The following is a 15,300-nucleotide window of genomic DNA, read 5'->3' as shown; positions in this document are numbered from 1 at the left end:
ATCTTGGGGTGTACTGTGGAGTCAATGCACATACAGCAACATTGTTCTCCTCTCCAGAGAGCACTCCTGAGTCCAAAGAAATCAAAAGATCTGACTTGAGGCATTTAAGAATTTAATTCACCTATAGAGGAAAAAAACTCACACAAATAAAGCCTGTTTTGAGGTGAGCACAGGTGGAGACTTATAACAACAAATATAATTTCACTGAAAACTCTCCTGAACCTCTGATGTGCAGAGTACTGTACCTGAAGGAAAAAGGATTTAGCACAAAAATGAAGAAGCATCCAGTAATATCTGTGAAGGTCAAAAGGTTGCACTCAGAGGCAGCTGAGGGTCCATCAGTGATATGCACCGCTAGCTACGCTTTCGTCACATAAGCAAGAAGAAACAAACATGTCACACCTTGAGAGCAGAGGAAATTTTTGCTATCTTTCTTTAAATAGTATTTCTTCAAAAAAGAAATGGCAGGATGTCTCTAGGCACTCCCTATGTTCCTGAAATGGTTTTGAAGGAAAACTGAAATATTTAATACAGTTGATGTAAAGCCACTATTAGGGGGTTTATCGTGGTAAACAGGTATCACAGTTATTAATTAATTCCATAAAAATGAATGGCTCATCACTAAGCTATTGCTCAACACTGAACTCATAAACAGCACCAGAGATGGGCTGCCATTCAGTTTAACACTCTGTTACATTAGTTGTTTTGTGCTGATTAGACTGCAACAGTTGGTCACATCAGTAAGGATGCTTGTTGCAAAACTTAAAAGCAAAAGAAATCACCAAGTCACAAAGAAATGAGAAGAAATAAATGCTCCATAATGTTTCCCAGCAGCAGTTATATCTCATCTCTTGACACCTCTGAAAGCTTGAATATACATAATCTTTCAGCAGGAAAAACAAAACATCAACAACCAACCAAAAGCAAGAATCAAATTCCCATGTTAATTCTTCCCTGAAAGTTCAGAAATTCCAGAGCCCTCTTGCCTCTGTTCAAGAGGGCTGCTCTGCGAATGACTCCAGCAGCAGGAATCAAAATCTGCTTTTACACTTTGTTTGGACACCAGTTGGCCGATGCTGAAGGTCACAGATCATAACTGTGATGGCTGTTTCTGGAACACCATGGAGTTTCAGAGAAAAACTGCCACATGCAATCCTCTGCACGTCACCGTGGGGAGTTTTCCATCAGAAAGAAGAGAACAAGACAGATTTCTATGAGGAGGTGACTGAAGACACATGGGAGCTGCTGCTGTCTAGAGATCTGGGCATCCTGTTATTGGCTTCCTTTCCTCTTTCCTGGTTTATCTGAGTCTTGCAGTTACGTAATAACTTTTATTAAGATTTAACAGCAGGAATGGAGTGAACTATTAAAAGCCATACTATTTTACCAGTTTGACCATTTTACCATACATTACCATTAAAACACTGAACTGAAAAGCACATCATTACCTTAAAAGTGTAAGAAGAAAAGATTGTTTTGTTAATTGCACATCATTTGAATACACAGACTGAAAGACGGAAAATAAACCCATAAATATGTACTCAACACAATGATTATTCTGATGCGACAAATTTATTTTGTTGTATTTTTCCTGCTGCAAAGGATCAGTTTGCATACAAATGATTACTTCATCATGCCAAAGAGATACCATTTCATCAGAAATTTTTAAAGTATTCAGGAAACTTAAAGGGAAATTCACAAATGGAAGATATTAAAACAGCAAAAAGAACCAGGAATGTGTAAAAGAGAGTACATGCTTTGAAGAAAACAGACAAAATACTGTGCAAAATCAGGTTGAAAAAAGGAATTTCCCACAGCTGTAGACCACATGTATTAGGGGACTCACAGTCTTTACTGATGAACAGAAATCTTCTATCTTGACGCTTTATTACCTTGGCAGCATCTCCTCCATGTCAGCAATTATATAGGAGACAACAGTCCAAACAGCAGCACAGAGATTCATCTGGTTTGGATCCTGAACTGTCATCGTGTCCCCTTGAGAATGATGAAACCAGAAGTATTTACTGAGGTCATCACGCAAGCTGGCACCTACCAAGAAAAATGGGCAATATTCCATTATAAGAACACAAATATTTAAAGCAGACAATAAAACTTTAACCCATTCCTTCACTGTTTATTATTAAATCCACATATAAAGTTCCATATAATAACTGCTTAGAGCTGTGGCATGTGCCGTTTGTAGGTTTATGTTAACTGACCTGAGTCTACATATGGCAGAATAACTTCACACTCAGAGAAAGCTGCACTTCCCCAGAGAGATTAATGTCCCCTGTAACGATGTGCATCCATTTCCATCTAAGACTACCAGAGTCCAATCAGGAAAATCCATACAATAACACACACACAGCAGCAATTCCTTCAGTTCTTAATTCCACAGAATTCTTTAGTCATGAGACCTTGTATCAATATTTATGCCTACTCTGTTATTAGTAACTGTTTAGTTACGAGTTCTTTTCTTGCTCTTACCTGCATGCAGAAAAGCTTTTAAATTCTGTTTATGAGTTTCAGTTCACCACAATGATGTGCTGTTTCAGTGCAGTTTTCCAGCTCACCTGAGATAACCCAGCACGCTACATCATAGTGGCTGTCAAGAGTCCCTGTCACCCAGGGGCAGACTCAAGATGGGTGATGGAAGCCACAACTCTTCATAGTCAGGAACAAATGGCTCCCTCTGGGACACAGAAAGGTCTGAGCTTCCTTGAGCAGTGTGGGCTCAGAGGATTCAACTATTGCTGATGAGGAGTCACTCAAGGCCTCAAAGAAGAATGAAAGCAAGAGAAGCAGAAGAAGCTGCTGTCCAACAGACACTGCAGTAGAGACACTGGTGTGGTGTTAGTGACTTTCTCTTTCTGGCCCTCCTCCATGTGGTCCAGCATCCACTGACTCGCCCTGACAACCTTTCTCCTTGCTATTAATTCACTTTATATTCACTATCTCTGTTCTTCTTTCTGGTTTTATCCCAGAACCCTAGGATGGCTGAAGCTGACAGGACCCTCTGAGCCTTCTGGGCTACCCCTGCTCCAGAAGGGACACCCAGAGCAGGACCCAGCCCCCCAAGGAGGGGACCTCAGGGCCTTGGACAACCTGTGCCAGTGCTCCAGCATGGTACAAGCACAGCAGTGCTGCCTGGTGCTCAGAAGGACCTCCTGTGCTCCAGTTTGTGCCCATTCCCTCTTGTCCTGGCACTGGACACCACTGAACAGAGCCTCGCTCTGTCTTCTTAACATCACCCCATTAGGTGTTTATGTAGACTGATGAGGTCCCCCAGAGCCCATTCTTCTCCATGCTGAACAGGCCCAGCTCTCTTACTCTTCTCAGAGGAGAGGGGCTCCAGGCCATGCTGCATCTTCAAGGCCCAGCTGGACTCTCTCCAGTATGCCAATATTGAAGAGTCCAAAACCAGACATAGCTGACATCTTTCCATTTTATCAGCTTCCATTTGTTTTATATTACTGTAAAGTACTCTCCCATCATAAGAAAACTTTATCTAAAATTTAGAAAATAAGTAAATGTAGTATTTGCCAACACCATATCGATTTGCTGCTTGTAATTTCTTGGTGTGGAATCATTTTCCCTGCAAAACGCTGAGGTCTAGAAGGCCTGCAGATCTCTTTGTAGGAAGTTGCTAGCACAAAGGCCTCTTTTCCTTGGATGGCCACAGAGCTGAGAAAACAAGCCCTGATATGAGTTCAAGAGTAAGAGCTATAGGCTACAGTCAGAAACACAGACTGAAATTACTCCTACTATATCAACTAATATAGAAAAAAAATCAGGACTGTTTGATTATAAGAAATAAATTATTCATATCTTCACTTATAAGCAGTGGAAAATCAGCATCAGATGATAAGGGCTTTGATAAATTCACATGCGTTCATAAGGCTTGCTATAATGATTTCTCTTCACTGAGATGCGTGAAGCCTTTGGTGAGAATGAAAGAAGAATTTCTCACAACATAACTGTACATTCCTGTAATACATCTCTTTTGATCACTCACACAGTCATCCAGGACACAGTCCAGCTCTTGCTGTGTAATTACTGTTGTAATGGGAACTAATCTAGACTGCTTGTTTCACTGCTCTTATAAGAGAGAAAGAAAATACGAGTGTTTTTTTTTTTCCCGTCTGATATGAAGATCCCTTCATAAGAAAGGCCAAAGGCTGAAACATATGCTTACATGGTTTTGTGACTTTATGTAAGAGGCTCTTCTTGCTCAAGAAACCTATTTACCATTGACTTGAATCAAAGCAGTCCTGCCAAAGTCAATGGGCTTGGTAGAGGTTCTGAATTATGTTCCAGTAATTGTAACATTCAATTTATGTCAACTCATATTCACTTCTTAAATTTTATTCTGAATTACTTTAAATATATACAATCATGAGGTAACTGAGCTATGATAAATTCTTTAACTGATGGATTTCTGCCCTACGAAAGCATTACAAGTTAAGTCACTGAGGCAAATCCATCACAATTTTTGAACATTTTAATGAGAATCACAGCAAAAATGAGTAGCCTGGAATTTCTAGTAGACATTTCACTAATCATAGTAATTATGAACTTAGAGAGTAGTATTTTTTTTTCTCTGTGAATGGAACAAGTATAAATATGTTTACTTTGTAACATTTAACTCCACAAAATGCTGAAATATCTGTTTCTCTGAACTGATATAAAAATAAGATAATGATGTAACTTTGACACCAAGCAATTACCGTGTAAAAATTCATGCAGAAGGATTTGTTACAAAGCGTGTGAGTAGACAAAATATTAAAGGGTTCCTGATCTGGCCATTCTGACTCTTTAAAGTCTTAGGCTATTATTGAAGTCACTGACCCGTAAACATCTTTTGAGACTAATGAAAAGACCCAAAGAAAGCAGTTTCATCCTATGTAATTAGAAACAAACATGAAAATCTGTATTCTTGGCTTGGAGTACAAGAGAGGCGTACAGCAGAGCACCCAGCACAAGCCTCTAGACATGAAACACCCTGGGACACAGATATGACTGTAAGCAATTTTCACATCTCCTTCTCCAAATATGAGACCCCTCTATATTGATGTTAGTTGCCAGAAGATATTTATGGCTTTCAGAGGTCGCCAGGCTGTGGGAAGATGCTGAATATTGCCCCTTCACCAGCACATGTCCCAGACTGAGGTCAACCTGTGCAAATGACTGTGAAGAGGGCAATTCTGAGAGGCCATGCAGACTGAAGTCATGTCGGATTACCTAAATAAAGTCAGTGAGATCCCACAGCCCTTTCTCTAATATATGAACAGAATAAAGAAATACTTTAAATACAAACAGTTATCCCATAGAATTTAGGTGAAAGGGAGAGAATTCTGCACACTACTTTGGACAGTAAGATAAGTGTAGGCTGGCTGGCTGACCTTAGCGGATCCAACATAAACACTGTACTATTAACTCTTCTCAAGCAAAATCTGGCCAGTAGCCAAATTTGTCACTTCCAGAAGTCTGAAAGGTAGTGAGAAATCAGAAACATTCACCTACATGCAAATTTTAAAGCACTAATTACCAACTAGTTTGTGCTGTTTTTTTGTTGTTGTTGTTTTTTCCCACCAGAGAGTACTGCTGTTACTATTTAGATGGTGTAATCTCCCTGAGGAACAGCAGATACACACAGTAACAAATGGAAGTTTATTTTTGCAAGCTATGTAAACTAGCAGTCAAGTAAATCAGGTGAGTAGCTGCGTCTCATAGATCTGCCAATAAATTATTTACCCATCTCCATGCCAGCCATTTACAAAGTGGGTAGCAACAGCCCCACAATAGTGCTGAATGTCCTAATTAAGTACTTAAAAATCCTCCAGATGGGAGGTGTTACACAGGTATACATCAGGTATTTAGCTCTGATTTCCAGGTGGAACCAATTCACAAGCAGAAAAAACAGTGATGGGCTCCATGCTCCACTGTTACATTTTATGCTCTTTTCTGTTTTCCTTCTGTTCCAGATTGCAGAGCAAGAACACCCATAAAGAAAAAGGGAATGTTTGCCAAACAACCTTCTTTAATTGGCCTTTTTCAGTCTGTTCACATTTACAGGGATGGAAATCACATGAGGAGCACTGCTAGCCAATAAGGAATTTAGTGAGAAACTGCTTTTAGCTGGATGTAGTAAATGTTATAGCATGAAAATAGGGAATGTTAAAAGCAGCTGCCAAATACTGTACTTATTCAAATGCAACAAAAATACTGGAAATCAAAACATGAAAATAATTAATCACAGTTTCAGTAAGATACTACATAGATAATTCATAACTCCATTACAGGATGGCAGGAATCCCTCTTTAGCAGAGTGGTGCATTTTAGCTGTCTAAACGCTGCCACTTGGGGCCATTTCTGACTCCCCAAAAGCCTGAGAAGAAACATCGCAGGTCTGGGTAAATGCTGAGGCCAACAGTCTGCTCTTCGGTTGGACCATGTATTTGCTTAGGGGCCTAAAGTACACTTGGCTGGGATCTCCTTGAGGCAGCAGGGCGCTGCCTCGTTCATCTGCCTTTGGTGGGAAATGCTCACAAACACTCAGATAATGCCACCGACTTCTCATTCTGGGCTTTCGGGCTTCTTCATTGTGGGTGTTATGCCTTTTTGTTCTTCTTCTCTCAACTCCTGAGATAATTTCACTATACATGACCTTCTAGTGAGCACTGAGCAAGCTGCTGGTGAAACTGATTTTGTCCTCAGGTTACAGAGCAGAGCAGCAGAGCTTGTCCAACTTACTTCATTAAGGCAGTTCTTCTTAAAACATACAACCAGCATGTGCCCTTCTGTGACCAGATGCCTGTTGAAAACTCAGATTACACTGAGGGGCTTGGGGCAGACCCCACTTCTAGGATACGTATCATTGCCAGGTGTTGCAGGCCTGCTACATACTGCTCAACCAGTCACTCAAACATAAACCCGGCTTACTCCTTCTCTCTTCCTTAAGTGCTGCATTGTCCTCTAAACTAGTCACCTTCCAAGCTTTGCCATCAAATGCAAGTGTTTCTTCACAGATTGATTCTCATAGCCTCATCACGAAGCTATGAGAAAAACAGGGCAATGGTATAAAACTACACCAAAGCAGTCAATTTCTCTTTACCTTATGAATGTGAATTATGGTCACTGTTTCCAGAAGCAATAACCAAACATAACAACCTGCTGCTGCTACCATTGCAAACCTTTCCATTAGTTCTGTTTGAGAGTTGCCTGAGCTACCGTCATGACTATGCCCTGCTCCCAGATGGTGGTTACCATATGCAGCAGGAATAACACTTGCCACCTTCAATACTGCTGCACCAGGGGCCTCATCTCGAGGAACCACATCTACATGGAGCTCTGTGCTGGAGTGAGTGCAATGGAGGCCGACAAGGTGCCATGAGCAGTTGTTCTGTGAGAAGAAGCTGAGAGAGATAGGACTGCTCAGCCTGGAGAAGAGAAGGCTCAGGGGATCTCATCAGTGGGTATACCCACCCCGGGTGATTCTGCTATCCCTGGTGCCAATTCAGACATCTCTTACAACAGATACACCATACATACATTTTTCAATTCTCTTTTTGCTCATTCATGTCTGGAAACCATTTCTCAAGTCTCTGCATGACCAGCTATTTTACAACAGTTTGCTGCACTGCATAAGGCAGGTAAAAGCAGCTGCTCTGGTAACTGATGTATTTTCAGTAATCAGCTGTGTAAGAGTATCTTGATGAAAACCCCCCCACACACACTGAGGAATACTGAAAAACAGTCAATTCTTTCTAGCTCTGATCTCAGCATGAAATGCACACTGTGAATATTAATCGAGTAGTGAGCAGAATATTTACCTGTCTTGCAACATATCTTCATCAAACAGCAATTTTTCACACGTTAATAAACTGTCTGCCACATTTTTTTCTTGCTAACTTAATTAGATGAGATAGTGCTATTGAGATAGAATAGATGAATGAATCACAGAATGAATGATGAGTGTGTCAGTTATGACCACTGCTTCTTGTCAATCAGCCAGGCACACTACTGCCTTGGTACACATTGCTGTTACTAGTCATCCAAAGACAGACATTCAAGCTTTAAAATTATTTCTCATTTGTGCAATGAATCGAATATTAGTTAGTGATTATGAGCAAAGACAGTTTCCATAAAAACTGAGGTATCTTCAAGGGGGAAAGCATGTAATAGCTGCTAAGCATTTTTTCAGAAATGTTTTGCATTATATTTCTCCATACATTTGTTTTCATTTTTGTTTTATACACCAAATAAATGTAATTGCCAAAGGAAGCCCAATGTAAGTCATGTAGTAAGCATGTCTGCTGTACTGCCCTACCAATGGATTCCCAGCTGTTTTTGCTTTCAAATGAATTTTGTAACACAAGAATTCAGTGAAACTTTCATATATTACTGTTTGTGTCGGGTCCCCTGAGTGCGTCGGGTCTTCAATACTAGAGATGGATCTTTGGGATACTGACCCCCATGATCTCTGTATGTACACTGCCATATATAGTGAAGTTAATATACTAATAAATAACAACAATGTATAAGCAATGTGTAACTTTTTTAGACCTCATTTTACAGCAATCCCTAGAGGAGATGACAGAATTGCCACTCCACTGTTTCACACAGTATATTTATTTACCTCTCAAAAGAAAAGAGAAAAAAAAGACTCCGGTTCAGAAGAGCATACACTGTAAATAGACCAGAGGGACTGCAGGGTAAGAGAGGCATGCAGAGATGAAATGGCACATCCATTTTCTCACAGCAGCTGAGAAAGAAATAAATGTTAAACATCTGAGCTTAGACTAGTGCCCTGTTGAGCAAGCTATACTACCTCCTAACAGCAAAGCTAGAAATGCCTCCACAAAGGATATTTTGTTCAAGGTTTCCAAAAGTACAAGAAGCTAAAAGAAAAGCCTTGTAAGATTACTTTCATCTGCACACATGACATCTTCCAAGTGCCTACATGTTCTAGCTTCATCTTAACGTCAAATCTGCAAAAAGAACTGCTGATAGTGAGTTGTAAATACAAATATCTGATCTGAAACTTTATTTCTGCACTAATTTCCTGGTTACAAAACAAAGATTGCTTCTATTTTCATCTTTTTTTTTTTTTTTTTTTTTTTTCCCCTTCAGAAACACAAAAACTCCTTGACTATCAAATGGACTCTGATCTCAGGTCTTTTTAACATCAATGGTACTACTCAGGAATGTACAAAAAAACAAAAACAATGCCCATGCAATAAAAGTAGACTTGATAAAATACATATATATATGTACTCTGGAGATATTATCTCTCTGGAGATATTCAAGACCCGCCTGGATGCCTACCTGTGTGACATGGTGTAGGGAACCTGCTTTGGCAGGGGGGTTGGACACGAAGATCTCTAGAGGTCCCTTCCAACCCCTACAGTTCTGTGATTCTGTGATATGTTCCTTATACTGCGTACTCAGAAGAAAACAGGCAAAGGGGTGCAGCATAGTCCTCTACATAGCTAAGAACTCCTATGTATCAGGAAAGTATAAAATAAGCGTTCTCTGGCTTACACCAGACATCTCACTCAGCTTTCATGCTCCCATACACCCTGTGAAATGGGGGCATGGGGTTACGTATATGCCCACGCAGTAACAGAATCAACAGGCTCTCACTTTTCATAAGCAGAGCACTGCTGTCCTGAACATTTCTAAAGGTCAAAACTGCAGGGAAGAGGTGAAGAGACGCATGATTTTTCCTCAAAAGGGTATGTGTCAAAGAGCTATCTAAAAAAAAAGCCCAGCCACCTGTAGATAAAAGATTTGAACAGGAATAACATTTCTTATTCTACTTTTTGTTTTGCATCTTTCTAAATCCCAGCAACATCTCACATCCTAAATGGTCAGGCATTAAAACTACTACAGTCATACTTCTGTTTATCACGGGCTCACTGGAGGACTACACCCCCAGTGCTACACGGGGCATCTCACTGCTTGTGCCTGATGCTCTGTGAGCTGCTCTCAGTTATAAGCAATCTTCAAAACCATTTCTCTTACAAAAACCCAATTTTTGTAGAAACTTCCTGCATGTGTTTCAGTGCACGTATTTACCTCTTCTTTCACAGGACAACCTGTAGTTGATAGCTGGCTATAATGCCAATTATTTCATTACCTATTTTTCAAGTATGCGGAGACAATGGAGAACATTACTGCTGTTTAGTGGGCCACTGACAGCATTTGCTCTCCTGTCATTTAGTCTCAAATGATGAAATTACAGGCTAAGTTGCCCAAGTTTCATGGCTAGAGACACTGAAATGGTTTCCATTGCAGAGCTTATAAATAACATCAGAAGTCCCGCTGTTTCACCTCCTGAGTCATTCTCTCAAAAGTCTTTAAAATTCATGATTCAAACAACAAGGCAGACAGAAAGCTTTCAGTCGGTTGTTTCAGCGGCTAATTAAATGAAACTGCAGTGTAAGGGAGACAATGTGAAGCATGTATTATTTCTTGTTTTGCCCAATGCATTGGAGAATCAATCCTCTGGATACGCTAAACAGACTAAATTACAGCTCGGGATTATCACAGTTATGTTTGCAACACATTAACCTTTCACTTATTGCAGTGAAGGAAAAGTGGCAGCTGGAGATCCAATCTATGCTTACAGAATGGAATCCTGTAAAATCAGGTCTTGGGAAAGTAAGTAGTTCTACTCTATAAAGCAGGACAGTGGGCACGGCCCTGAGTGCAGGAGTTCAGGGAGCATATGGACACAGCTCAGACACACTGGGTTGGAAGTTGGGGTGGTCCTGTATGGAGGCAGGAACTGGATTTGATGGGCTATTGTAGGTCCCTTCCAGCCCGGGATATTCTTTGATTCTGTGTGACTGCAGCATCTTCCCAACAGACTTCCCCACGATGTTTTTGTTTGGCCCTCCTCCCACAGCATGTAACTCCCTGCTTGTCACTGTCCCCCAGAACTGAACTGACGCTTTCAGACAATCACCCCAGATCTTTCTTACCCAAAAGAACTAATCTGGATCCTGCTGTCATGTACACAAAGCACCTGCGTATATGCACAGCAAACTGCATCACTCTACATCTAGTAGCACTGAAATGCCACTGGCTGTTTTATCACTTAGGCACTTCCTAATGTGAAATATTTGACACATGTTCAGTTTGTCATCAGTAAATTTTGCCAAGCTGATGCTCACTCTGTTTGTGAAACCCAAAAAAGGGTGTCTGGGAAGCCTAATAAAGTTATTCCTCCATTGGGAAAACTGGCAATTTATTTCTACCTTCTTTTAATCAGGTACTCTGACAGAGAGCTGTGATAGAACTCTGCAAGAAGGAAATATCTCTATCTATCCTACTAGTGTATTTCTCTAAATGTCTTTTAAGCTGCACTTCGCTGACAAGATACAGTTACAAAAATGGTTATAAACTCCAAAAAAACACTACTAGATCAGCGAGGCATAACAACTTTCTTCACAAGCATCGCTGATTATTCTGCTCCTTTCATATTTTCTGACCTTGCAGCCAATAGAATCATGGAGTCACAGAATGGTTTGGGTTGAAAGGGGCCTTAGAGCCCATTTAAATGTCAGCCCCCTGCCGTGGGCAGAGCTGCCCCCCAGTGGATCAGGCTGCCGAAGGCCCCATCCAACACAGTCCATGGCTGTGGCATCCACAGCTGCCCTCATAGTGAAGAATTTCTTCCTAGTGTCTAATCTAAACCTATCCACTTGTAGTTTAAAGGCATCACTCCTTTTCCTGCCACTACACTCTGATAGAGTATCCCTCCAGCTTTACTATAGGCCCCTTTAGGTACTGGAATGCTGCTACAAGGTCTCCCTTATCCTGGCTTTTTTACCACCCTGGCTCAATGATTTGCAGATCCTTACTTAGGCAGAGCTTTTCAATTTAATATTATATACCCATATTAATTGTAGGAATGCATTCAGTATATTTAAATACAGTTTATTTTATTTGCGCTTCATTTAAAATGAGCTACGTGACCACCTATGTTACACAGAGACTATTTAACAAAGCTGGTATTTTCAGAACTGGTTTTCGAATCTGTAAACTCTTCACATTTTGCATTCTCTTTAAAGCATTACTTAAAATGGATGAAAGACATTGCAAAATTGACAATTTCTCTACTCTAGAATTTGTCTTCATGCACTTATTTATGCCTCAGTTCAGTAAAGCGGTTAAAATTTGAGCATGTAATTTACTGATAAGGCTTTAAATATTGCACATGAGGGTTAAGTGAAGTACTTTGTAAGACTGAGACCCATGTGAACCATCCTTCCCAATCTAATGCATTCTTATATATTTCTATACACACTGTGTAACTGTTCCACGGTGTTGATGCTTTGGACTTGCTAAGAAACTCAAAGTGTTAATGTGCTTTCTATAGCACCCTCCACTAACCAAGGAGCTTGCTGTCAGTGCCGAGTTATTCTACAGAGAAACTCTGTGCTATGAAATTCCAAAGACACTCAGGCATTCAGAGGGGACATGCACTTTCTGGGATATGTTAAAGCTCTGATGTGGGGAGCTAGAACCAGAGGAATGAGCCACATATCAGGGCTTATTTCATCATGTGTTTCTTCTGGAACAGTATATATTCATATTTTCAATCACTTTAAGAAACTTCCTTGTATTTCACATATAATGAAGGTTTTACCTAAGCCAAATTTGCAGCCCAGTTTAATACAAGCCTTTAGGACTGCTTTCCCAGAGGAGGTACCAGACTCAGAAAAAACATCTAGCTTTCCATTGAAGACTCTAATCTCTGCTGGACACAAATGCAAGTGGATGCTTAATCACAGACTTCCTGCAGGGACTCTCCAGCAATTTGCTAACTCCTAGGAACGCTAAATTCAAAGCACCTGGCTTAGCAGAACTTTCCTCTGTCCAGATGGTGACCAAAGCCTTTTAGCAACTAGCCCAGTGATGAGTAGTCATGGAGAAAAATGATCACCCCTGCTGTAAAGAAAACACATTTTAAGCAAACCATGAGTTAGTTATATTTTATACAACACACACACACAAAAAAAGCATGTTTATACAATCACACCAGCAGGATAAGCAATGTATTTTACTGCCTCATCGCTGTCATAACTGATTGAAACTTCAAACACTTGAAGGGGATGGTAGATTTTAGATGCAGAACTGTGAGACAGAGCTGGTAGAACACTGTGACTACAAGAACAAAATATAATTATATCTACTGTTACTGATTAATGCATACTATGGAATTAAACCCATATAAGCTATTTCCTAATAAATGTTAGATGCTCCAGATATATTGATGATGAAATATCTCTTTCATCTGATCTACAAACCAGTGTATGTGTAACTAGTTTATTATTAATAGAAAAACAGAGAGGTACTTGAAACAAAGTTCAGCTCTGATCTTATCTCAAGGTTCAGGGTAGTTCAGATCTGTGGTTGAGTGCCCTTCCTAAAACAAAATTCCAGTAAATTGCCCCATTCTGATATGCAGATGGTGGTATTCTATGGGCTGTGAACAAAAAGAAGCAGGAAAGAAGAAAAAGCAATTGAAACCAATGTTTCTATGTTCTTAAACAATAACATTCATTCCCCAAAAAGGAATTAATGTACAATCAAGACAGCCACTACAACACTGTTGGCTGCAATTACAGAATCTCTGCTTTCATATTTCATGAAGAGACACAAGGCTCATTCAAGGATGCTTGTGCTTTAAGGCTGGGAAGGACAGAAAATCCCGACACCTGCTCAGACTCTGAGGTACATCACCTAACTGGATGTGGACTCTGATCCACACGTTACTGTTTATATCAGAAAAACACAGAGTAAATAAAGCCATGTCCCTCTCTAGCAAAATTCTTTCTGCCAGTAAATTTGAGTTGATGTGAAAAGCCGTTTTCCCACAGTGCAAACATGCTGAGTCACTTGTCGCGATGCAAATGCATTAAAAGATCAGTCACAAAGGTCAGAAAGATCACTGAGAGATGCCGATAATTCATTTTATGTTGTAAGGTTGCTCCCTTTCAGTGACAGAACCTCATTCCCATCAGTTAGTGAAAATACCATTTGCCTTAAAGAGAGGTGTACCGCTTTCTCTGTGCCACATGCTCTGGATATGCCATTTTTTTTTTCCTTACTATTTTGTCATTTTATTTATTTATTTATTTTTATTCAAATGAAATCTGCATGGGGGGAAACTCATACAGAAAACCGTATGAGTGAAACTTTCCAGAAGCACAAGATGGCACTCGCGTATCCTGCCGCCCCTGGATGCCGAGCTGTGAGTGCACCTTTGAAATCCTCCTCCAGATATGATCTGATTATCTCCACTGCAATCATATTATTGCACAAATCAAGAATCAATACGTATTTTTTATCATTAGGGAGTAAGAATGCCCAAGGCCTCATTTTAAATTATATGCTAATGTTGCTCAGTGCAGCTTTTTCTGGAACTGTGTGAGCAGCTCCAAATGGCACATTTTATATATGATGCAACAAATGTGGATAATTTGATAAGACTGTCTTTATGCAATGCTAAGTAAACTTAGCTTATTAGTTCAAACACTCCCTGCCGCTCTTCTGATACAGTGTGACCGTCCTAACACTCTGAGCAGTGTTTTCAGTTGTATAAATAGAAGTAGCTTGGATATGATTTTAAGTCGAAGAAATCAGGGCAAGTACCCTCTTGTAAAGCTGTTTATTGTGTGGTGCTCAGAAACCATCTACAGCCTGATGCAGCAGGGCAAAAGAGCCAGTGATGAGGGCTGGTAGCAGCCTAAAACGAGTTATGTAACTGCAAGACTATTTCTAAATGACCGCAATTAGTTTAATAGAGAAAGCTATCGTATAGTCCCTCAAAAAATCTTCACATTGCTATACTTGCCTTACATGGGAGAAAGGCATGCTCCCCAAGTTCAACTTTCCATAACCAGATTCCAAATTGACAGATGTTTGAACATTAAATCCAGATATGATGGATTTGGATCTCTATCCTCACCTTCTTTCTTGACCTTTTGATTACTCTGCTAATATATACCTCTATAATTGATCAAAATGTTTGCTATTCTAATTTAACCATTAAGAAAAGGCTGAGAATGTAGAAAAGTTCAAAACATTCAGGTTTCATTGGAAAAGAGGAGAGTAACAAATTTGTTTCCTATCAAATACATATAGTGAAAACATCTTTAAACACAGCAAATATGTACGCTAACCCACATATAATTTAAAACCTTTCAGGAACCAAACTATTTATTTCCATGGAAATTACATGTCACGGGTTAGTTAGATTTACCTATGCCCGTGACAGGGGAAGCC

The 15,300-nt window shown here is 40.0% G+C and overlaps 1 protein-coding gene across 2 annotated transcripts in view; it reads right to left on the bottom strand.

Moving 5' to 3' along the window:
* Positions 1 to 1,553: 1,553 nt before the first annotated feature.
* The window catches only part of CPQ (carboxypeptidase Q), a 146,129-nt gene continuing 132,382 nt past the window's right edge, over positions 1,554 to 15,300 (bottom strand). Inside the window, exons 8-9 of one of the 2 annotated variants that reach the window (XR_004306273.1) lie at positions 12,864 to 12,960; positions 1,938 to 2,049 (exon numbers count right to left, since the gene is read on the bottom strand). Coding sequence is in view for 1 of the 2 variants with exons in the window: in XM_015856153.2 (XP_015711639.1) it covers positions 1,889 to 2,049 (161 nt within the window). In the remaining variant the exon portion in view is untranslated. Of the gene's footprint in view, positions 2,050 to 12,863; positions 12,961 to 15,300 lie in introns of both variants that reach the window. The other variant, XM_015856153.2, reaches the window with a different exon arrangement.

Source organism: Coturnix japonica, chromosome 2 (assembly GCF_001577835.2).
Source record: "Coturnix japonica isolate 7356 chromosome 2, Coturnix japonica 2.1, whole genome shotgun sequence".
NCBI classification, from domain to species: domain Eukaryota; kingdom Metazoa; phylum Chordata; class Aves; order Galliformes; family Phasianidae; genus Coturnix; species Coturnix japonica.
This window is presented reverse-complemented; position numbering and strand designations above follow the sequence as displayed.